Below are 15,336 nucleotides of genomic sequence, written 5' to 3'. Positions count from 1 at the left end.
ACTTCATTTCTTTTTATTACTAAGTGCACAGATATATCATAATCTGTTTATAAATTTACTTGTTGAAAGATATGTATATTGTTTAGCATATTTAGCTATTTATGGCTAAGACTGCTAAGATCATTCTTGAAGAAGTCTTTGTGGAGAAATGTTTTTGCTTTTCTTGGATAAATGGCTAGGAGTGGGATTGCTAGGATGTAGCTAGGTAAGTGACATTTTTAAGAATCTTCCAAACTTAAAGCATGCTTTGTTTTTTGTTTTAAATACAGGGATCTGTTAAACTTTACTGCCAAGGTTTAACAGAAAGCAAGTTGTCTTTCAAGGAACAGGAATGCTAGAGCACGGCTGTGGTTAAGACTCTGAATCACTGAAGTCAGAGGTGCTAATGAGACTCAATGTTTCTGATTTTCCCTCTAAAAGAGCGCTGCTTTCACAGGTGAGAATGAGTTGGACTAGAGTAGAGGCTGACCATAAAGAATGCAGTTAGCCCTGCACATCTCATAAAACCCCAAGAGGAGCAGGAAGGGCAGAGAAACAGGAACTTAGCTGTGTGCATGACCACTTTAGTGTCTGCTCTTACTATTTACCTCTCATTTACTAGAAAAACAAGGTCGATTGCTTTGTGCCCTGCTACATCTCCACATGAACACCATGATGCTGGGCTGGAAGAATCAGGAGGGCAGACGAAGGCTGCATTATTACAGGTGCTAGGGATGGTCTGAGCAGCGTTGCCTGCATTCACTCTTCTCATTTCCACTCAGCCTCCACACCAGACTCACTTGTATTACTCTCTTCTCCATCCCATGACTTACTCAGACCTGTCTTCACTGTTTATTCTGGTCTTCCTCTTAGACTTCTATGTTTTCTCACCACTGCACTTCCTAAACACGTATACATGTGGACCTCTGTATAACTCTTAACTTTCTTAGATTCCTGGTTTTTATTTCAGCCTTCTTTCCTAGTTTTTCCTTCTGGATAGTGGCTACCATGCCTTCTAATGCCAGCTACGCTAGCTAGGGGTCAACTGAACTATCCTGACATTGATGACAGCCTCTTACGTTGAGCTGTAGTTTGCTCCTTACAGCAAGACCAGCAACATCCCACCAGAAGATACCCCGACATTACCTATTTCCCATCTGGGTACTGGGACTGCCTGTTTTTCTGACTGTGTTCTAGTGAGTTTTTAATCATCAACCTGACATAGCCTAGAGTCACCTGAGAAGAGGGAACCTCAAATGAAGAACTGCCTTGATCAGATTGTCCTATAGTTGGCATCAAACTCACAGAGATCCACCTGCCTCTGCCTCCTGAGTGCTAGGATTAAAGGCGAGCATCACCATGCCCAGCTCTAAATTACATTCCTTTCCATTTCAAATATATCTCATGTAGATAATAGCTGGGTCCCTCTTTTTATTTGTTTCACTGGTTTTTGCATCCTAACAAGGGTAAGCATTCTTTATATAGTTATTGTTACATTAGGACCATTGTTTCATTACTGTTCTGCTTTTCTCCTGTTTTATTCTCTAGTTCTTTCTGTTAAGTTTTGGGTGTGTTTGGGTGTAAGCTAATCTCAGTTTATCTATTGAGTTCTGAGTTATTTTGCTTGTGGTTGCTCTAAAGGTTATTACTATATACACTCTTAACTTTCACTATACATTCTAAATTGATACTGTGCAACTTTGTGTAAAATGTGGAAAAATGGTCTGGAGAGATGTTAAGCACTGGCTGCTCTTCCAGAGGACCTGGGTTCAATTCCCAGAACCCACATGGTAGCCCACAACCATCTGTAACTTCAGTCCCAGGGGATTCAATGCCCTCTGTTGGCCTCTGCAGGCACTGCATATATACAGCACACAGACATACATTCAGGTGAAGCACCCATACACATAGAAATAAAATGTAGAAAGACTGTAACTTTATAGGTTTACTTTTGGTTCCTGAATCTTTATACTATGTAGGAGGATATGCACACTATCATATGCAGCACTAATGACAAGTGTTATATAACCCTATAAGACAATGTTGAAATTTTTGCTTTAAGTCATGTTTTTAAAAATTTAAGTACACAGAATTTCCATTTTTATTGATCTTCCTTGTTTCCTGAAGCGCTTTCTTGTCTAGTTTTGTGTGTGTATGTGCTATGGTGATTGAATCTGGGGCCTCACTACCAGTGAGCTACAACACAAGCGTAGTACAAGTTTGCTGGCAATGAATCTTGTGATGGATATTTTTAATATGAAAGTATTAAATACACATAAATATAATGTATAAATTCATAAAATTTCACTTTTACATTTATTTTAAGTTATTACTTATTATTATTTATTATTATTACTTGTTATTATTAATCGTGTGTGTGTATGTATGTATGTGAGTATGTATGTGTGTATGCCTGTATGTATGTGTACTGGGTAGGTTGCACATACCACAGCATGCATGTGGAGGTCCCCTTCTTTCACCATACAGGCTCCAGGGATTGAATTCAGGGATCAGGTTTCACACCAAGAACTTTTACCTCTGGTGCCTTCTTACCAGCCCTTGCATTTAGTTCTTAAGCATATCTTTGCAGATATGTAAAGTAAGGATGATGATTTTTTCCTTCAGCATGTTAAAGATGATTTTGTATCCCACTCACACTAGTAACAGGCTATGGAACTCTGGTGAGCCTCCTACCTCACAATCTCCCATCTATCTTTTGACATCATTGCCCTGTGACAGTCTTCTTTCTACTTCTGTCATTCTCTTCAATAAGACACACAGCTTGGTGAGCATAAACCAGGCTTGTATTTTTGATGAAGGAAAAGGCAAGCTATAGGAGACTGTCCAAGCAAGTGCCACATGGTGAAGGAAGAAGGAAACAAGATGCAGCCGGCATCAGGAAGAGTCCAGTTCCCTTCAGCACTGCTATTTCTGCTCCCCTGTAATTAACTATAGAGCCTTGCTCTGGTTGTTCAGCATAAAGAAAACAATGTGGTGACCAGAGAGCTCCAGGCCTTGTGCTATAATGAAAATCCAACAGGCACCTGGATGGGTCTGCACATGGTTAAGTGAAAAACAATCCCCTGTTCTAAGACTGCACTTATGTTTCCTTTGTTTGAATCCAGGGCTTTCCTGTCACCTGAAAAGCCCAACAACTTCTTTGGTTCAACAGTATCATATCAGTTATTTAAGGTTTATACATCACTTTTCAATTAACAACCCCCTCAGCTCCAGAAAACATATAATATGATTTATCAGCATATTTTCTTAATATTTCAAAAGAACAGGTGAGTATGAATCAGAAATAAGACTGGTAATAAATATTTAATGCATTTAAAACCATAATGAACCATAAAAATTATAACTCTTTTAATTAAATGATTCTTTACCATATCCTACTCAAGTGACAATATTAAATATATAAAGTCAAAGTCACAAAATTTTGATGTTTTATTTGTGTATTTTTTTTCTTTGTTTTTCGAGACAGGGTTTCTCTGTGTAGCTTTGTGCCTTTCCTGGAACTCACTTGGTAGCCCAGGCTGGCCTCGAACTCACAGATATCCGCCTGGCTCTGCCTCCCGAGTGCTGGGATTAAAGACGTGTGCAACCACCGCCTGGCGCTTATTTGTGTATTTAATAAAGTAAGGACACAACTGACTTCATAGGAGAAGTCTTGGACAAGCACTTAGGAAATTAGTGTTCAGTTCATGACTCTGCATGTAGGTAGCTCTGTGACCCCTTCTCCACATCAACCTGCTCATTAGACTGTTGTACCTCTCAGTTGTTGTACCTGCTCAACATCAAATGCCTGTCAGTCAACTGTTTACAGTACTGAGTAGCACCATCAATGTTCCATCTAAGGCATAAAATGCATAACAAATTAGTCCCCTTACAAATCTTTAAGTATCTATTACAATACTGTTAATTTATATATGCATGGTTGTGAAACATATCTAGAAATTTTCCTCACTGACTGATGTTCTGTCTATTTAAACACATTTCATTGTTTTCCCCTAAGAGTTTGATTATTTTTTAATACTTCATATAGCTGGAATCATGTAGTGTTTTATTTTGTCTGTGTTATGATTTGAATGTGGAATATTCTGGATATGCAGTTGTGTTTGAACATGGGGCCATCAGTTGGTAGAACAGTTCTGGAAGGTTAAAGAACATTTAGGGTGGGCCCTGATCTCACTTCCTGTCTATTCTTTGCTTCCTGCTCCCATGCCTTCTTCCCTATTGTGATAAACTGCATCCCATCAGCCTGTAAGCCTAAACAAATCCTCCCCTGCTTATCAGGTATTTGGCCACAAGTATTAATTTCACATAGAACTAGCCACAATGTCAGGATTCATTCATGCTGTAGCTTTTTAAGGCTTAGTAATGTTCCTTTCTTTGTTATATATTACTTTAAAACCTACTCATCTACTGATGGGCATGTGGGTTATTCCTACCTCTTGGCTTTGTGAATATGCAATGAACATGACAAGGTAAGAATTTATTCAAGATTCCAATTTTAATTCTTTTGGATAAATGCTCAAAAGCTATGATCATATGGCGGTTCCATTTTTTTTCCTTCATTTTATTAGGGACATTTGTACTTTTCCACGTGGCTGTATTACCTTACATTCCCAGTGGTGCACAGGGCTTCCAGTTTAGCCATATCCTTACCAGTGACTGCTCTTTTTTTATTTAAAAAGGCAATTATGGACATCTTAACAGTGTGAAGTAATACATCATTGTGGGTTTTTTTTTTTTTTTTCCCGAGACAGGGTTTCTCTGTGTAGCTTTGCGCCTTTCCTGGAACTCGCTTTGTAGACCAAGCTAACCTCGAACTCACAGAGATCCGCCTGCCTCTGCCTCCCAGGTGCTGGGATTAAAGGCGTGCGCCACCACTGCCCAGCATCATTGTGTTTTTGATGTGCATTTCCTTGAGGATTAGTGATTTAGAAAATCTTTTCATATACCTGTTGTCTTTTAATATACCTTCTTTGAAGGAATGTTATTTAAGCTCCTGATTTAAATTTGTAGCTTTTTTTTTTTTTTTTTTTTTTTTTTTTTTTTTTTTTTTTTTTGCTTGATGGAGCTTGGAATCTGTTGTGGGATTACTACCCTAAAATTATCCATGCATTTATTATATTCTTCACTTCTAAATCTGCTTGGTTCCTTTAAATATGTTTTATCTGTGTTGATATTCTCATTTCCCCATGCAATGTCTTCTAGAGTTTATAAAGCATCTGTATGACAGCTGCTTTTATTTTTTTTTCTTGTCTGTTACTCCATGTACTTCTGTTTCCTTACTTGTTAATAGATTTAGTTGGTTCTTTAGTTAGGCTCTGTTTCTGTTTCTTTGTGCATTTTTGTAACTTTTGATGAGCCTTGTGAACTTCACAAACTGCCTCCTCTCCCAGACTAGCTTCCAACTGGAAAGACTCTCAAGAATAAACTGACACAGAGACTGTGAGCCCTGAAATCTCTCTGGGAGGACATAAAGCTCCTTGAATCATGTGGATACCCTGTCAGGATGAAGGGAGATGCTTTTTAAAGCAGGAAGTTATAATCTCTGAACAATCTCTGGTTGTAATGTACTAAGTTTCCTTGCTCTCTCTGCTTCTCAACAACATCCAAAGTAGGCTTACTTCCATTGAGAACCCCACGAGATGACAAGTGTGTTCCATTAGTAGTTCACTGAACTACTGGCTTCACTCTTCTTTCTAACCCCTGCCAGAAGAGCTGAGAGTCGAGTGTCTTCTGCTCACAGGCTCCAAGGCATCATGATTCCTTGGTGCTACAGCTAGCTGTCTCTGGCTGTTCAGATACAGTACTCACTCCCATCAGGCCATGCTGGTTCTTTCCAAGCACTTGGGTATGGAAAGACAGAAATTAGCTTGCCAGCAGTTCTGTCTCCACATCTCTAACTCTGTTCTGGAAAAGCAGTGAGGCAAACCGCTCTTCCTTGGCACTGAGCTGTGGTGGCCTGACAAACTATAATCATGGGTAAAGTGAAAGCTCTTTTTACTTGCTTCAGTCTGACTCTGGTCAGGTTGTATGGTATATTTTAATTTCCTAACTGGTTTCTGGATTTCTCATAAAGGTATACTGGCCAATATATTAAGTCAGTGTCTCTGTTGGGGAATGAAGTCTCAGGCTTCATATTCTGCCATCTTGCTTTTTTTCACTGGTCTTTATTACCTTCCAATGTGTTTGCCTAGATTCCTTAAGGAGACATATAAAATTTCCATGCTCTGGAGTGAACTACACTTAAGAGAAGATGCTTAATTACTGAATGAAGAAAGCAATCCATTTTAATGTGTTTTAAACCTTTCATGCTTCAATGAAGATACTACACCAGTGTTGGCTTCTATTCTTAGGAGAAACTTGTCTTATGAACTAGTTTTTGCAGAGCTCCAAATAAATTTCCATAGAGCATATCCACAAAATACAACTTTGCATTAACATTGTAAGAAGTATGTACTTTTATAGTGTTACAGATGTTGATTTATATTTTTAAAGAATTAAAAACCTCAGAAACTTCATTCACATTCCAGGCATAGTCAAATCCACCTTCTCAAAATGCCCCAAGACACAATAGCTCTTCCATTCATCAGATATAACAAGCTGCTGGGCACTCATCTAGGTCTCATGGACTGCCTGGCTCTGGTTATAGAACTGTTTACAGAGAGTCTCTGAAATCTTGTCATTTCCTCTCTTCTCAACTGCGGGCTTCTTGAATAAGGACTTGTGTGAAGTTTTGTACCTTTGTCATCAGAACAGTACTAAAAAGGTAACTGAAATGAAATGTATGTGTGCTAGAGCAAATTCCAAGCAGCCAGAAGGGTAGAAAAATGTCTTCTAAAGCATTTGGATTTATCAAGAACCATGAAGGCTGAAGTACTCAATAATTGTCTTATAAATTCTACTGGGTCACAATTAGCTTCTTTTCTTCATTTTTCTATCGCTTCTGTGCTGGTGACTATTCTTTATCTCTTATTTAAGGGGTATTATCAAGTTAGTGGTCCATATTTCAGTTATAAGTACATGAAAACCATTTACCAAGAAAGACAGAAATGCACTCAAATTCATAAATTATTACCAGAAACATAAAAGTCACCACCAGCATCCATCCCTAACTCACACCTTTCTTTCTTCATTGCTACAAAACCAGTCACAGCACTGGGCAACTGACCGCTATAAGATCACAAGCCTAAAAGGAACAGAAATAATAAGTATAAGGAAGGAGGGCTAAAATATGTTTGACAAAACAAATGTCCCTGGATCCAAACTGAGGAAAATTAACAGAGCAGAATAAACACATGATGTGACAAAATCAATTACTGCAAACTTAAAAGTGTTTCTGAGGGATCACAACAAGGGACTGTTTAAAGAAACTAGGGCTTACAAAGCGAGGGAAACAAGCTACATAACCAGACCTTGGCTGATAGCTGCCACTGAATAAATGATAGCTATTATGAGGGGCTAGGAGCCAGCTCAAGTGCCCTTAGTGATGGACCAGATAGAATTACTGAATGTCTTCCTTCACAGTTCCACAGCTCTCTGCAAAGGATGTCATCTCAACATTTCTCTATGATAGATCAAAGTGATTTGTGATTTGTGATTCCCCCAATTCAAATGAATTTTAATCTGCAAAGCTGATATATGCATGTGAATTGTTTGCAAGGTCGTTAGTTTATACAGGCAGAGCCCTCAGGAATGGGATCAGTGCCCTCCTAGGAGGCAGCTAAGGAGCGCTCCTCTGCCATATGAGGCCTTTGCAGCATAGAAGAGGATCTACACAAGAGCCTATGTTGGTACCTTGACTGTAGACATCTAAGCTTTTAGAACTGTGAGTAAAAAATTCTCCAATGTATAAAAGCTACACATCTGTAGTATTCTCATAGCTGCTCAAGCTAAGACGTCATTTATCTTACTCCCTATGCAGGGATTTCCCAGAAGGCTGGGATCATAGTTTTGTTTCATTGTCTCATATTGTTTTTATTAATAAAGTTTTTTCCCTTATGATCTAGAAAAAATCATCCTGAGTGAGGTAACCCAGACTCAGAAAGACAAACATGGTATGTACTCACTCATAGGAGGATACTAGATGTAAAACAAAGATGACTAGACTGCTTTTCACAACTCCAGGGAGGCTACCTGGAAAGAAGGACCCCAAGAAAGAGACGGGGATCGCCCAATGACAGAGAAATGGATGAGATCTACATGAACAACCTGGATGTGAGTGGGGGTAATGAAGGGCAAGGTTCGAGGGAAAGAGAGCTTAGGGGAGCGGGAGATCCCAGCTGGATCAAGAACAGAGAGGGAGAACAAGGAATAAGAGACCATGATAAATGAAGACCACATGGGAATAGGAAGAAGCAAAGTGCTAGAGAGATCCCAAGAAATCCACAAAGATACCTCCACAATAGACTGCTGGCAATGGTCGAGAGACATGCTGAACTGACCTACTCTGGTGATAGGATGGCCAAACCCCCTAACAGTAGTGCTAGAAAGCTCATCCAACGACTGAGGTAAGCGGTTGCAGAGATCCATGGCCAGGCCCCAGGTGGAGCTCCAGGAGTCCAATTGGCGAGAAAGAGGAGGGTTTGTATGAGCGAGAATTGTTGAGACCAAGGTTGGATAAAGCACAGGGACAAATAGCCAAACTAGTGGAAACACATGAACTATGAACCAATAGCTGAGGAGCCCCCAACTGGATCAGGCCCTCTGAATGGGTGAGACAGTTGATTAGCTTGATCTGTTTGGGAGGCACCCAGGCAGTGGGACCAGGACCTGTCCTCAGTGCATGAGCTGGCTGTTTGGAGCCTGGGGTCTATGCAGGGACACTTTGCGCAGCCTGGGAGGAGGGGACTGGACCTGCCTGTACTGAATCTATCAGGCTGAGCTGAATCCCCAGGGGAGTCCTTGCCCTGGAGGAGATGGGAATGGGGGGTGGACTGGGGGGAGGGCAAGGGTGGGGTGGGCTGGGGGAGGACAGGGGAATCTGTGGCTTATATGTAAAATTAAATTAAATTATAAAATAAAAAATTAAATTAAAAAAGCATAAAGAATTAAGACAAATTTTTTTTACTGTAAAATACTTTGTTCCTTCTTTCATACTTTAAAGCCATTTTATTCAGTTCCCTGTTCCATTTAAAGCAATGTTTCCTCTTCCATTATTGACAGAATGAATTCTTCCAAACAATTATAGTATACAACTAAGGGAGAACATTGAGATTTAGTAGTTTTCATCATTCTTACCTTAAAATAATTTTAGATCAACAAATCCATTATAAAATAGTTAACCCAGTGTCCCTGCTGTCAACAAAACCACAGCACAAGGACTGAGAGGAAGAGGTTAGGACTGGGTCAATAAATGAACTGTTTTTATCAAACTTATTCAAATCTCACTTTCCCCACTCATCTCTCTTTTTGTTCAGAGTCTCATATTACATTTCGTGGCTGTACCTCCTTAGTCTCCCCGTACAGTGACCGTTCTCACTTTACCCTGTTGAAAACTGTCAGTCAGTTATACTATAGAGGTGGTCCATGAATTTACATTTTACACCTAGACTTGACTCTTGACTCTGTTATTTTGATCTATGTATCCTTAAAGTCAGATTCTCAGGGACTCAGGTTTCTTTATTTGTGGAACAGGTAACAAAGACCTTTTAAGAATATTCTGAAAATTAAATGAGGCAATATAAATAATGTCTTTTTGTCTATTCTTGAAGAATTGTTTTTACTAAAGTGTCTTACCCAAATTTTAGTAACTTGTTTTGTAAATAAACCATGTTCAATTCAGCCTTTGATTCACACACATTGCCTCAGTGCAAATAGCTGGTGTTATCGTCCGGCAATACTAGTCTGCATCTCTGCAAGCTTTCCCACGTTGCTCTCTCTAATTCTTGCTGGTATGTCTTTATATAAGGCTTCATAGTCACCTTATGAGTTTTAATTTGTGACCAGTAATCAGAGGGCAATGAATATTTATTTATACATTCATTCAATGTTACACCAAATCTACTATCCTCTGTAGGATTAGACATAGTAATAAGTTACTTGTCATCATGGATTTTAGGATGAGTGGGAAAACAGGTAAGTAAAAAATTATATTTCAGTATAATCAGGTCTATGAGAAGTGATGTCTGGGATCACATAAAAAGCATTCTTAAATCTGGGGTTGGGAAAATAGATTTGAGATTTCATGAAGTAGATGCTCTTGTGCCTAAATTAAGGTCACAGAATGCAGAGGAAGGAAGGGAAGAAGGGGAGCAGAGGTGTGGAGCTTAAGGAGAGCAATTAGAGCCAAGGAGAGTAAAAGCAAGCTGGCCTGGGAAATCTCTTGTGTTGTAAACCTGCAGTGCCAATACCTCAGGGGCTCAGAAACCTCACCAGGAAACTTCTGGTCCCAGGGCTCTGAAGACCGCATTGACAGGCCTAAACCTTTGGATATTATACTGAGCTTACCTCGTTTAACATCTGTGAATGAAGGTAAAATTTCAGGTGACAACTAGCTGCTTGTTCACATCATAAGTAGGTTTGCCCTTTCTGACAAAGGCATTTCCTAAATTTTCTTTTAAGTGTAAGTGGCCATGAAAAGATCCCCTTTAATTGGCCCTTTTGACATATGCTGGTGAGAGGCTCTGAAGCTCTCTCAATTTTCTCTTGATAACACCTATTCCTGTGGCTGTGGAGGTTTGGCATTGGGTCCACCTGATTCCAGAGCCAAGTTTAACCTGTAAAATGTTGTTCTTCACAAGTGCTACATACCTCCTACTCATTAAATATTAGGAGACTTTGATACAAAATGTTCAAATAATTCAAGAGATTTCACTGTCAGTTCCTACTGTATGTTCTTAACCATCTTCACCTCCCAGTCCCCCCCCCCCCCCCCCCCCCGCCTTTCCATATGGACAGTAAATAAGCTAAATTCTTAGTTTTGGTCACAGGACTATTTCCCAAACCTTCACAGCTTCGTACTCAAGGCACTAATATTACATACCGTCAATTGGTGTATCAGGAGATCCATTAAGAAGGTAATCTTGTTACTAAACAGAACATCAGTGCAGTTTTCTGAACAGTTATTGCAGGTGAGGTTGTAAACATTGATTGCATTGCAGAGAGACCTAATAGGAAGGAAAACACCATTTGTAAAACCTGGGCAACTCTTCTCCCAACAATTTAAAATACATAAAGTCAATGGTACACAAGGAACAGGCATGAGATGGAAGTTGCTCTACAAACCCAAGCCAAAACCCATTAGGCCCAGGCCCATAAGTCAGACAGAAAAGGCAGCTATTTTTATTTAAGTGCAGTGCTCATTAGTACCTAACAGTTCTTACCAATGTCTATTAGTTACAGGGCAGACAATGCATAGAATTTCCCAGTCTTTCTGATAATTTCACTTAAGATCAGACATCAACCAGGAACCTCGGTTTTTTAAATAACACCCAGAAAAAAAGACTGTTTGCCTGTTGCCAGGTCAGTTGGTCCATGACAAGGCAGCTGAAAAAGGCAGTGTAGAGAGACTGGAGCTATTCAATCCCATGAGGTGAGACCTACAGGTTTCTGAGAAGAGAGTTCTACACTGTTTGAAGAGGTATAAACATGGATCTGGTCTGGGCAGATGAAGACTTCTTTCCTAGAGGGTCCAACCTGGTCACAGTTCAAAGAAAAACTAGCCAAAGATTTTTCTCTAGGGAATCTTAAGAAAAGCCATGATATTAATTGCTCAAAGAAACTTAAAGCAATAAGCTCAGAGGACATGGGACTCTTCTGAGTGTTTTGAAGTTTGGGCCTAAAACTGCCTGTGTGATCAATGTTTATTTATTCTGGCTTGTCTGGCTGAATTTTCTGCTTAGTCCTTCACAATCAACTTTCTAGGATAGTAGAAGTCTCAACCTTCCTAATGACCCTTTAACACAGTTCCTCATGTTGTGGGGACCCCCGACCATAAAATTGTTTTTGTTGCTACTTTATAACTGTAATTTTGTTACTGTTATGAATCATAATGTAAATATCTGATATGCAAGATATCTGCTATGTGATCCCTATGAAAAGGTCAGTCAGCCCCAAAGGGTTCATGACCCACAGGCTGAGAACCACTGTTCTAGGACATTTGTTGAATTGTGACCTGTCAATCAGCAACATCAGCATTACCTGAGAACTTTGAGAAATGCAAATTGCCAAGCTCCGCTGGATACCTATTAAACAGAAATTTATGTCTTAAAAAAAAATTCTGCAGCAGGCTGGAGAGATGGCTCAGTGGTTAAGAGCACAAAATTGATGGGTTTCTGGAAGTCGGTTACAGTAGAGTGTAGTAGTGAAGAGCAGAGCTGCAGGAACCAGTTACTTCTAGGGCAGAGTCCCAGTTATCATTCAAGACTTTAGGAAGTTTCTAATTTAGCACTTCATCACCTATTTCACATGCTTAAAAACAAGATACTGTTAACTAAATGAGATAATGAAGTACTTAGGGCACTACTTAATCATTAGTAGGACTCATTATATAATGGATTACAGTTATTTGCTGACAGGAATAAGACTGCAAGTGTTTTTTCCATAAGGTAAAATTAGGTGTTGATGATAAAACAATTACAATATATTTGCAAAGGCGACATGTAAAGAGACGGCAAAACACTGTAAAGAGATACTATTTGCAATGCCATTCTTTCCCTACTGTTGTAAGTATTTCTTGGTAACACTTAGTATTCCCTATAATACTAGCTTTGAAGTTTTAAAAAGAGAAGCAGAATCTTACTCAAAAGTACAAACTGTGAAATAGAAAACAAGATATTTTCTGGTTGGAGAGGAACTGGAATATCGAGGGACCTCCCTTCTCCAAGAACCCAAAGGCTTCCTAAGACCGACCAGAACCCCAGGGCATCTGTGTGCCATCACTGGTTTTGGGGTCAGGTTCAGAAGTCTCCCAATGCTTTTCTGAGTCCTCTGTGAATTCATTTCTGATAAAGGACAAACTGAAAAATGCTGCATAATTTTAAAAATACTGAACAGTGTTTTGTCCTATGGGCATTAAATTTTAGTTCAACCAATCTCCTTACTATTGTGTCCAACTTTCAATAGCATAAATAATGCTTTTTGTGAGTGAGAAGTTTTTGTTGTGAACTGCTGGAGAAAAGCTCCAGCTGATTTAAACCAGAAAAACGGACAGGCTGTTAGATACATAATAGAATCTGGGAAATGCTTCTAGGTCTGCTGCCCAAATCAAACATTACCAAACTGGCCTAAACAAGCTAAACAAATCCAAAACACGACCAGGCATGACATGCCTCACCCTAAATGTGACTTTGGGCTGTACAAACAGTAACCTCCACCTCTTAAAGACTAGAGTTTAGATACCCCTGCTTTACTTCATTAACTCCAGAGTAAGAGTCTGGCTTAAGGCCTCAATCACCTGCCTACATGTAGACACAATGAAGTCTGGGAAGCAAATACCTGCTTGCTTCTTCCATAATTGCTGGTTATGATGAAATGGGCAAAAAGAAATGAACATTTTTAAAATTTTCAAATATACTGCCAAATTCAAACTGACTTCCAGAAAAAAAAATTAAACCAATTTTTACTCCGATAAAGTAACCTCCCCGCCCTAACCCCATGTTATGGCCAATACTGACTACATCTTCATAAATTTGAGAACAAAATAAAACTGTTACTTTAATTTTTTTGTTTTTGTTTTTAAAGCATACAAGTACTGTGTTTCATTATGGTGTTTTCACACGTACTTGTTCTGCGGATGCTCTCCCCTGGCTTCTGCTTGTACTCTTCTACCGAGGTCAGTGCCCTGCTGTTCTTCTTTCATTCGAGCGACACATACCCCACTGCACACCCCATGAAAACTGTATTTCCTCTCATAGTCCGCATTCTAATTTCAAGATTTCTACACCCTTACATATACATATTCGTATATAAAGCCAGGATCCACAAATAAAAATAGAATATTCAAAAATTTGTTATTCTGAGTCTGGACCTAACTTAAAATAGCACTATTCAGATCCATCAAATTTTGGGCAATTTTTAATATTTCATTTTTCTTGGTGGTCTAATAAAATGAATAGTGTGTATGTACCACATTTTCTTTGTCCACTCATATAGGCTGATTTCCTTGTTTCTTGTTTTCTTTTTATGGTTTGAAAGTACTTTCAAATTATGAAATTAGGTAATTATTCATGTGTATGTTTTTAAAGTTATCACTAGGTGATAATTTTATGGTTTTCATAATTCACTCTATCACAGTTCATTTTAAATTTATTTTGGTGTGATGCATGAAACAGGAGCCTCAAGTTATCACCATTGAGGTGTGTGAATAAACTGTCCTCCACGTATTTGAAATGACACACATGGAAAATGAATTCTCTGGTTTCTTTGCGTAACTGACAACTGTCTTTATGCTAATACTGTATTCTGTACTATTATGTAAGTTAATGGTAGGGTTAATTAATATGCAAAGTTATAGATCCAAAAACTATTAAAAATCCCATGAGAATGCTGATATGGCTCTAGGAATGTAACCGAGCTGCCTTTTCTGCTGTCTGTATTTTTATAGCCTTAGTTTTTAATTAGTATTTTTGTGTCTTAGTCAATCAAATTTTTACAGCTTGCCTTGAATTTTTGGTTAACTATTTTGAGGCATAAGGAAACACACACATTAAAAAAGCGAATAACTTCTGGTCTGGAGTGTGCCTTCTTTAGCATCCTCTGGGCTCAACAAAGAAAACCTGTCTGGTAGAAAAGAATGTGCATCTGAACAGCCTTACGTTCACATAACTTGTTTAAGAAACTATGTTCTAATGAGGAAGAAAGGGAGAGGGAACCAAGCTCTCAGGGTGAGGAAAAACTTGTGTACGCAGTGAACTTACTTGAAAGACAATCTTTATTTGAAGAGCACCTGGTTTGGAGTGCACACTGCTGGAGCCCAGCTTGGGTGGTCTGTCCAGCACCCTCTCTGTAATTTTAACCGGGAATGACTCGAAGCACTTTTTGACATCAAACAGAAAGCCCCAGCTTTTCAAAGTATCTTCTCAGAGGATGTTAAAATCTCACTGCATATTTCTCAAGAGTGCACTGTAGTGCTGGTGGGGGTCTAAGATACAGACTTTCTTGACCCAAATATGCTTATGAATGATTTTCTTTTGTCAGAAAATTTTCTTACTTAACATGTTTCCTCTGAAAAACAGAGGACAGAAAAAAGCGTTATGAAACCAAGCCTTTTAGTGAGAGTTACAGGAGCTTATATAGAAAAAACATGATTAAAGAATATAACTAAAGTACACTAAGAATCACTTCAATGTAGGTCCTGACAAAATAGTAGGGGGATACTTCAATATCCTGCTCTCATATTCA

At 39.0% G+C, this 15,336-nt stretch overlaps 1 protein-coding gene across 2 annotated transcripts in view; it reads right to left on the bottom strand.

The window, feature by feature from the left end:
- The window catches only part of Scaper (S-phase cyclin A associated protein in the ER), a 359,173-nt gene that overhangs the window by 73,084 nt on the left and 270,753 nt on the right, over positions 1–15,336 (bottom strand). For both annotated transcript variants that reach the window (XM_028865018.2, XM_028865019.2), the window contains exon 25: positions 10,979–11,102. In XM_028865018.2, coding sequence (XP_028720851.1) covers positions 10,979–11,102 — 124 coding nt within the window. The remainder of the gene's footprint in view (positions 1–10,978; positions 11,103–15,336) is intronic.

Source organism: Peromyscus leucopus, chromosome 7 (genome assembly GCF_004664715.2).
Source record: "Peromyscus leucopus breed LL Stock chromosome 7, UCI_PerLeu_2.1, whole genome shotgun sequence".
In the NCBI taxonomy this organism is placed as follows: domain Eukaryota; kingdom Metazoa; phylum Chordata; class Mammalia; order Rodentia; family Cricetidae; genus Peromyscus; species Peromyscus leucopus.
The sequence above is the reverse complement of the archived record's forward strand: the minus strand, read 5'-3'. Positions and strand labels throughout refer to the sequence as shown.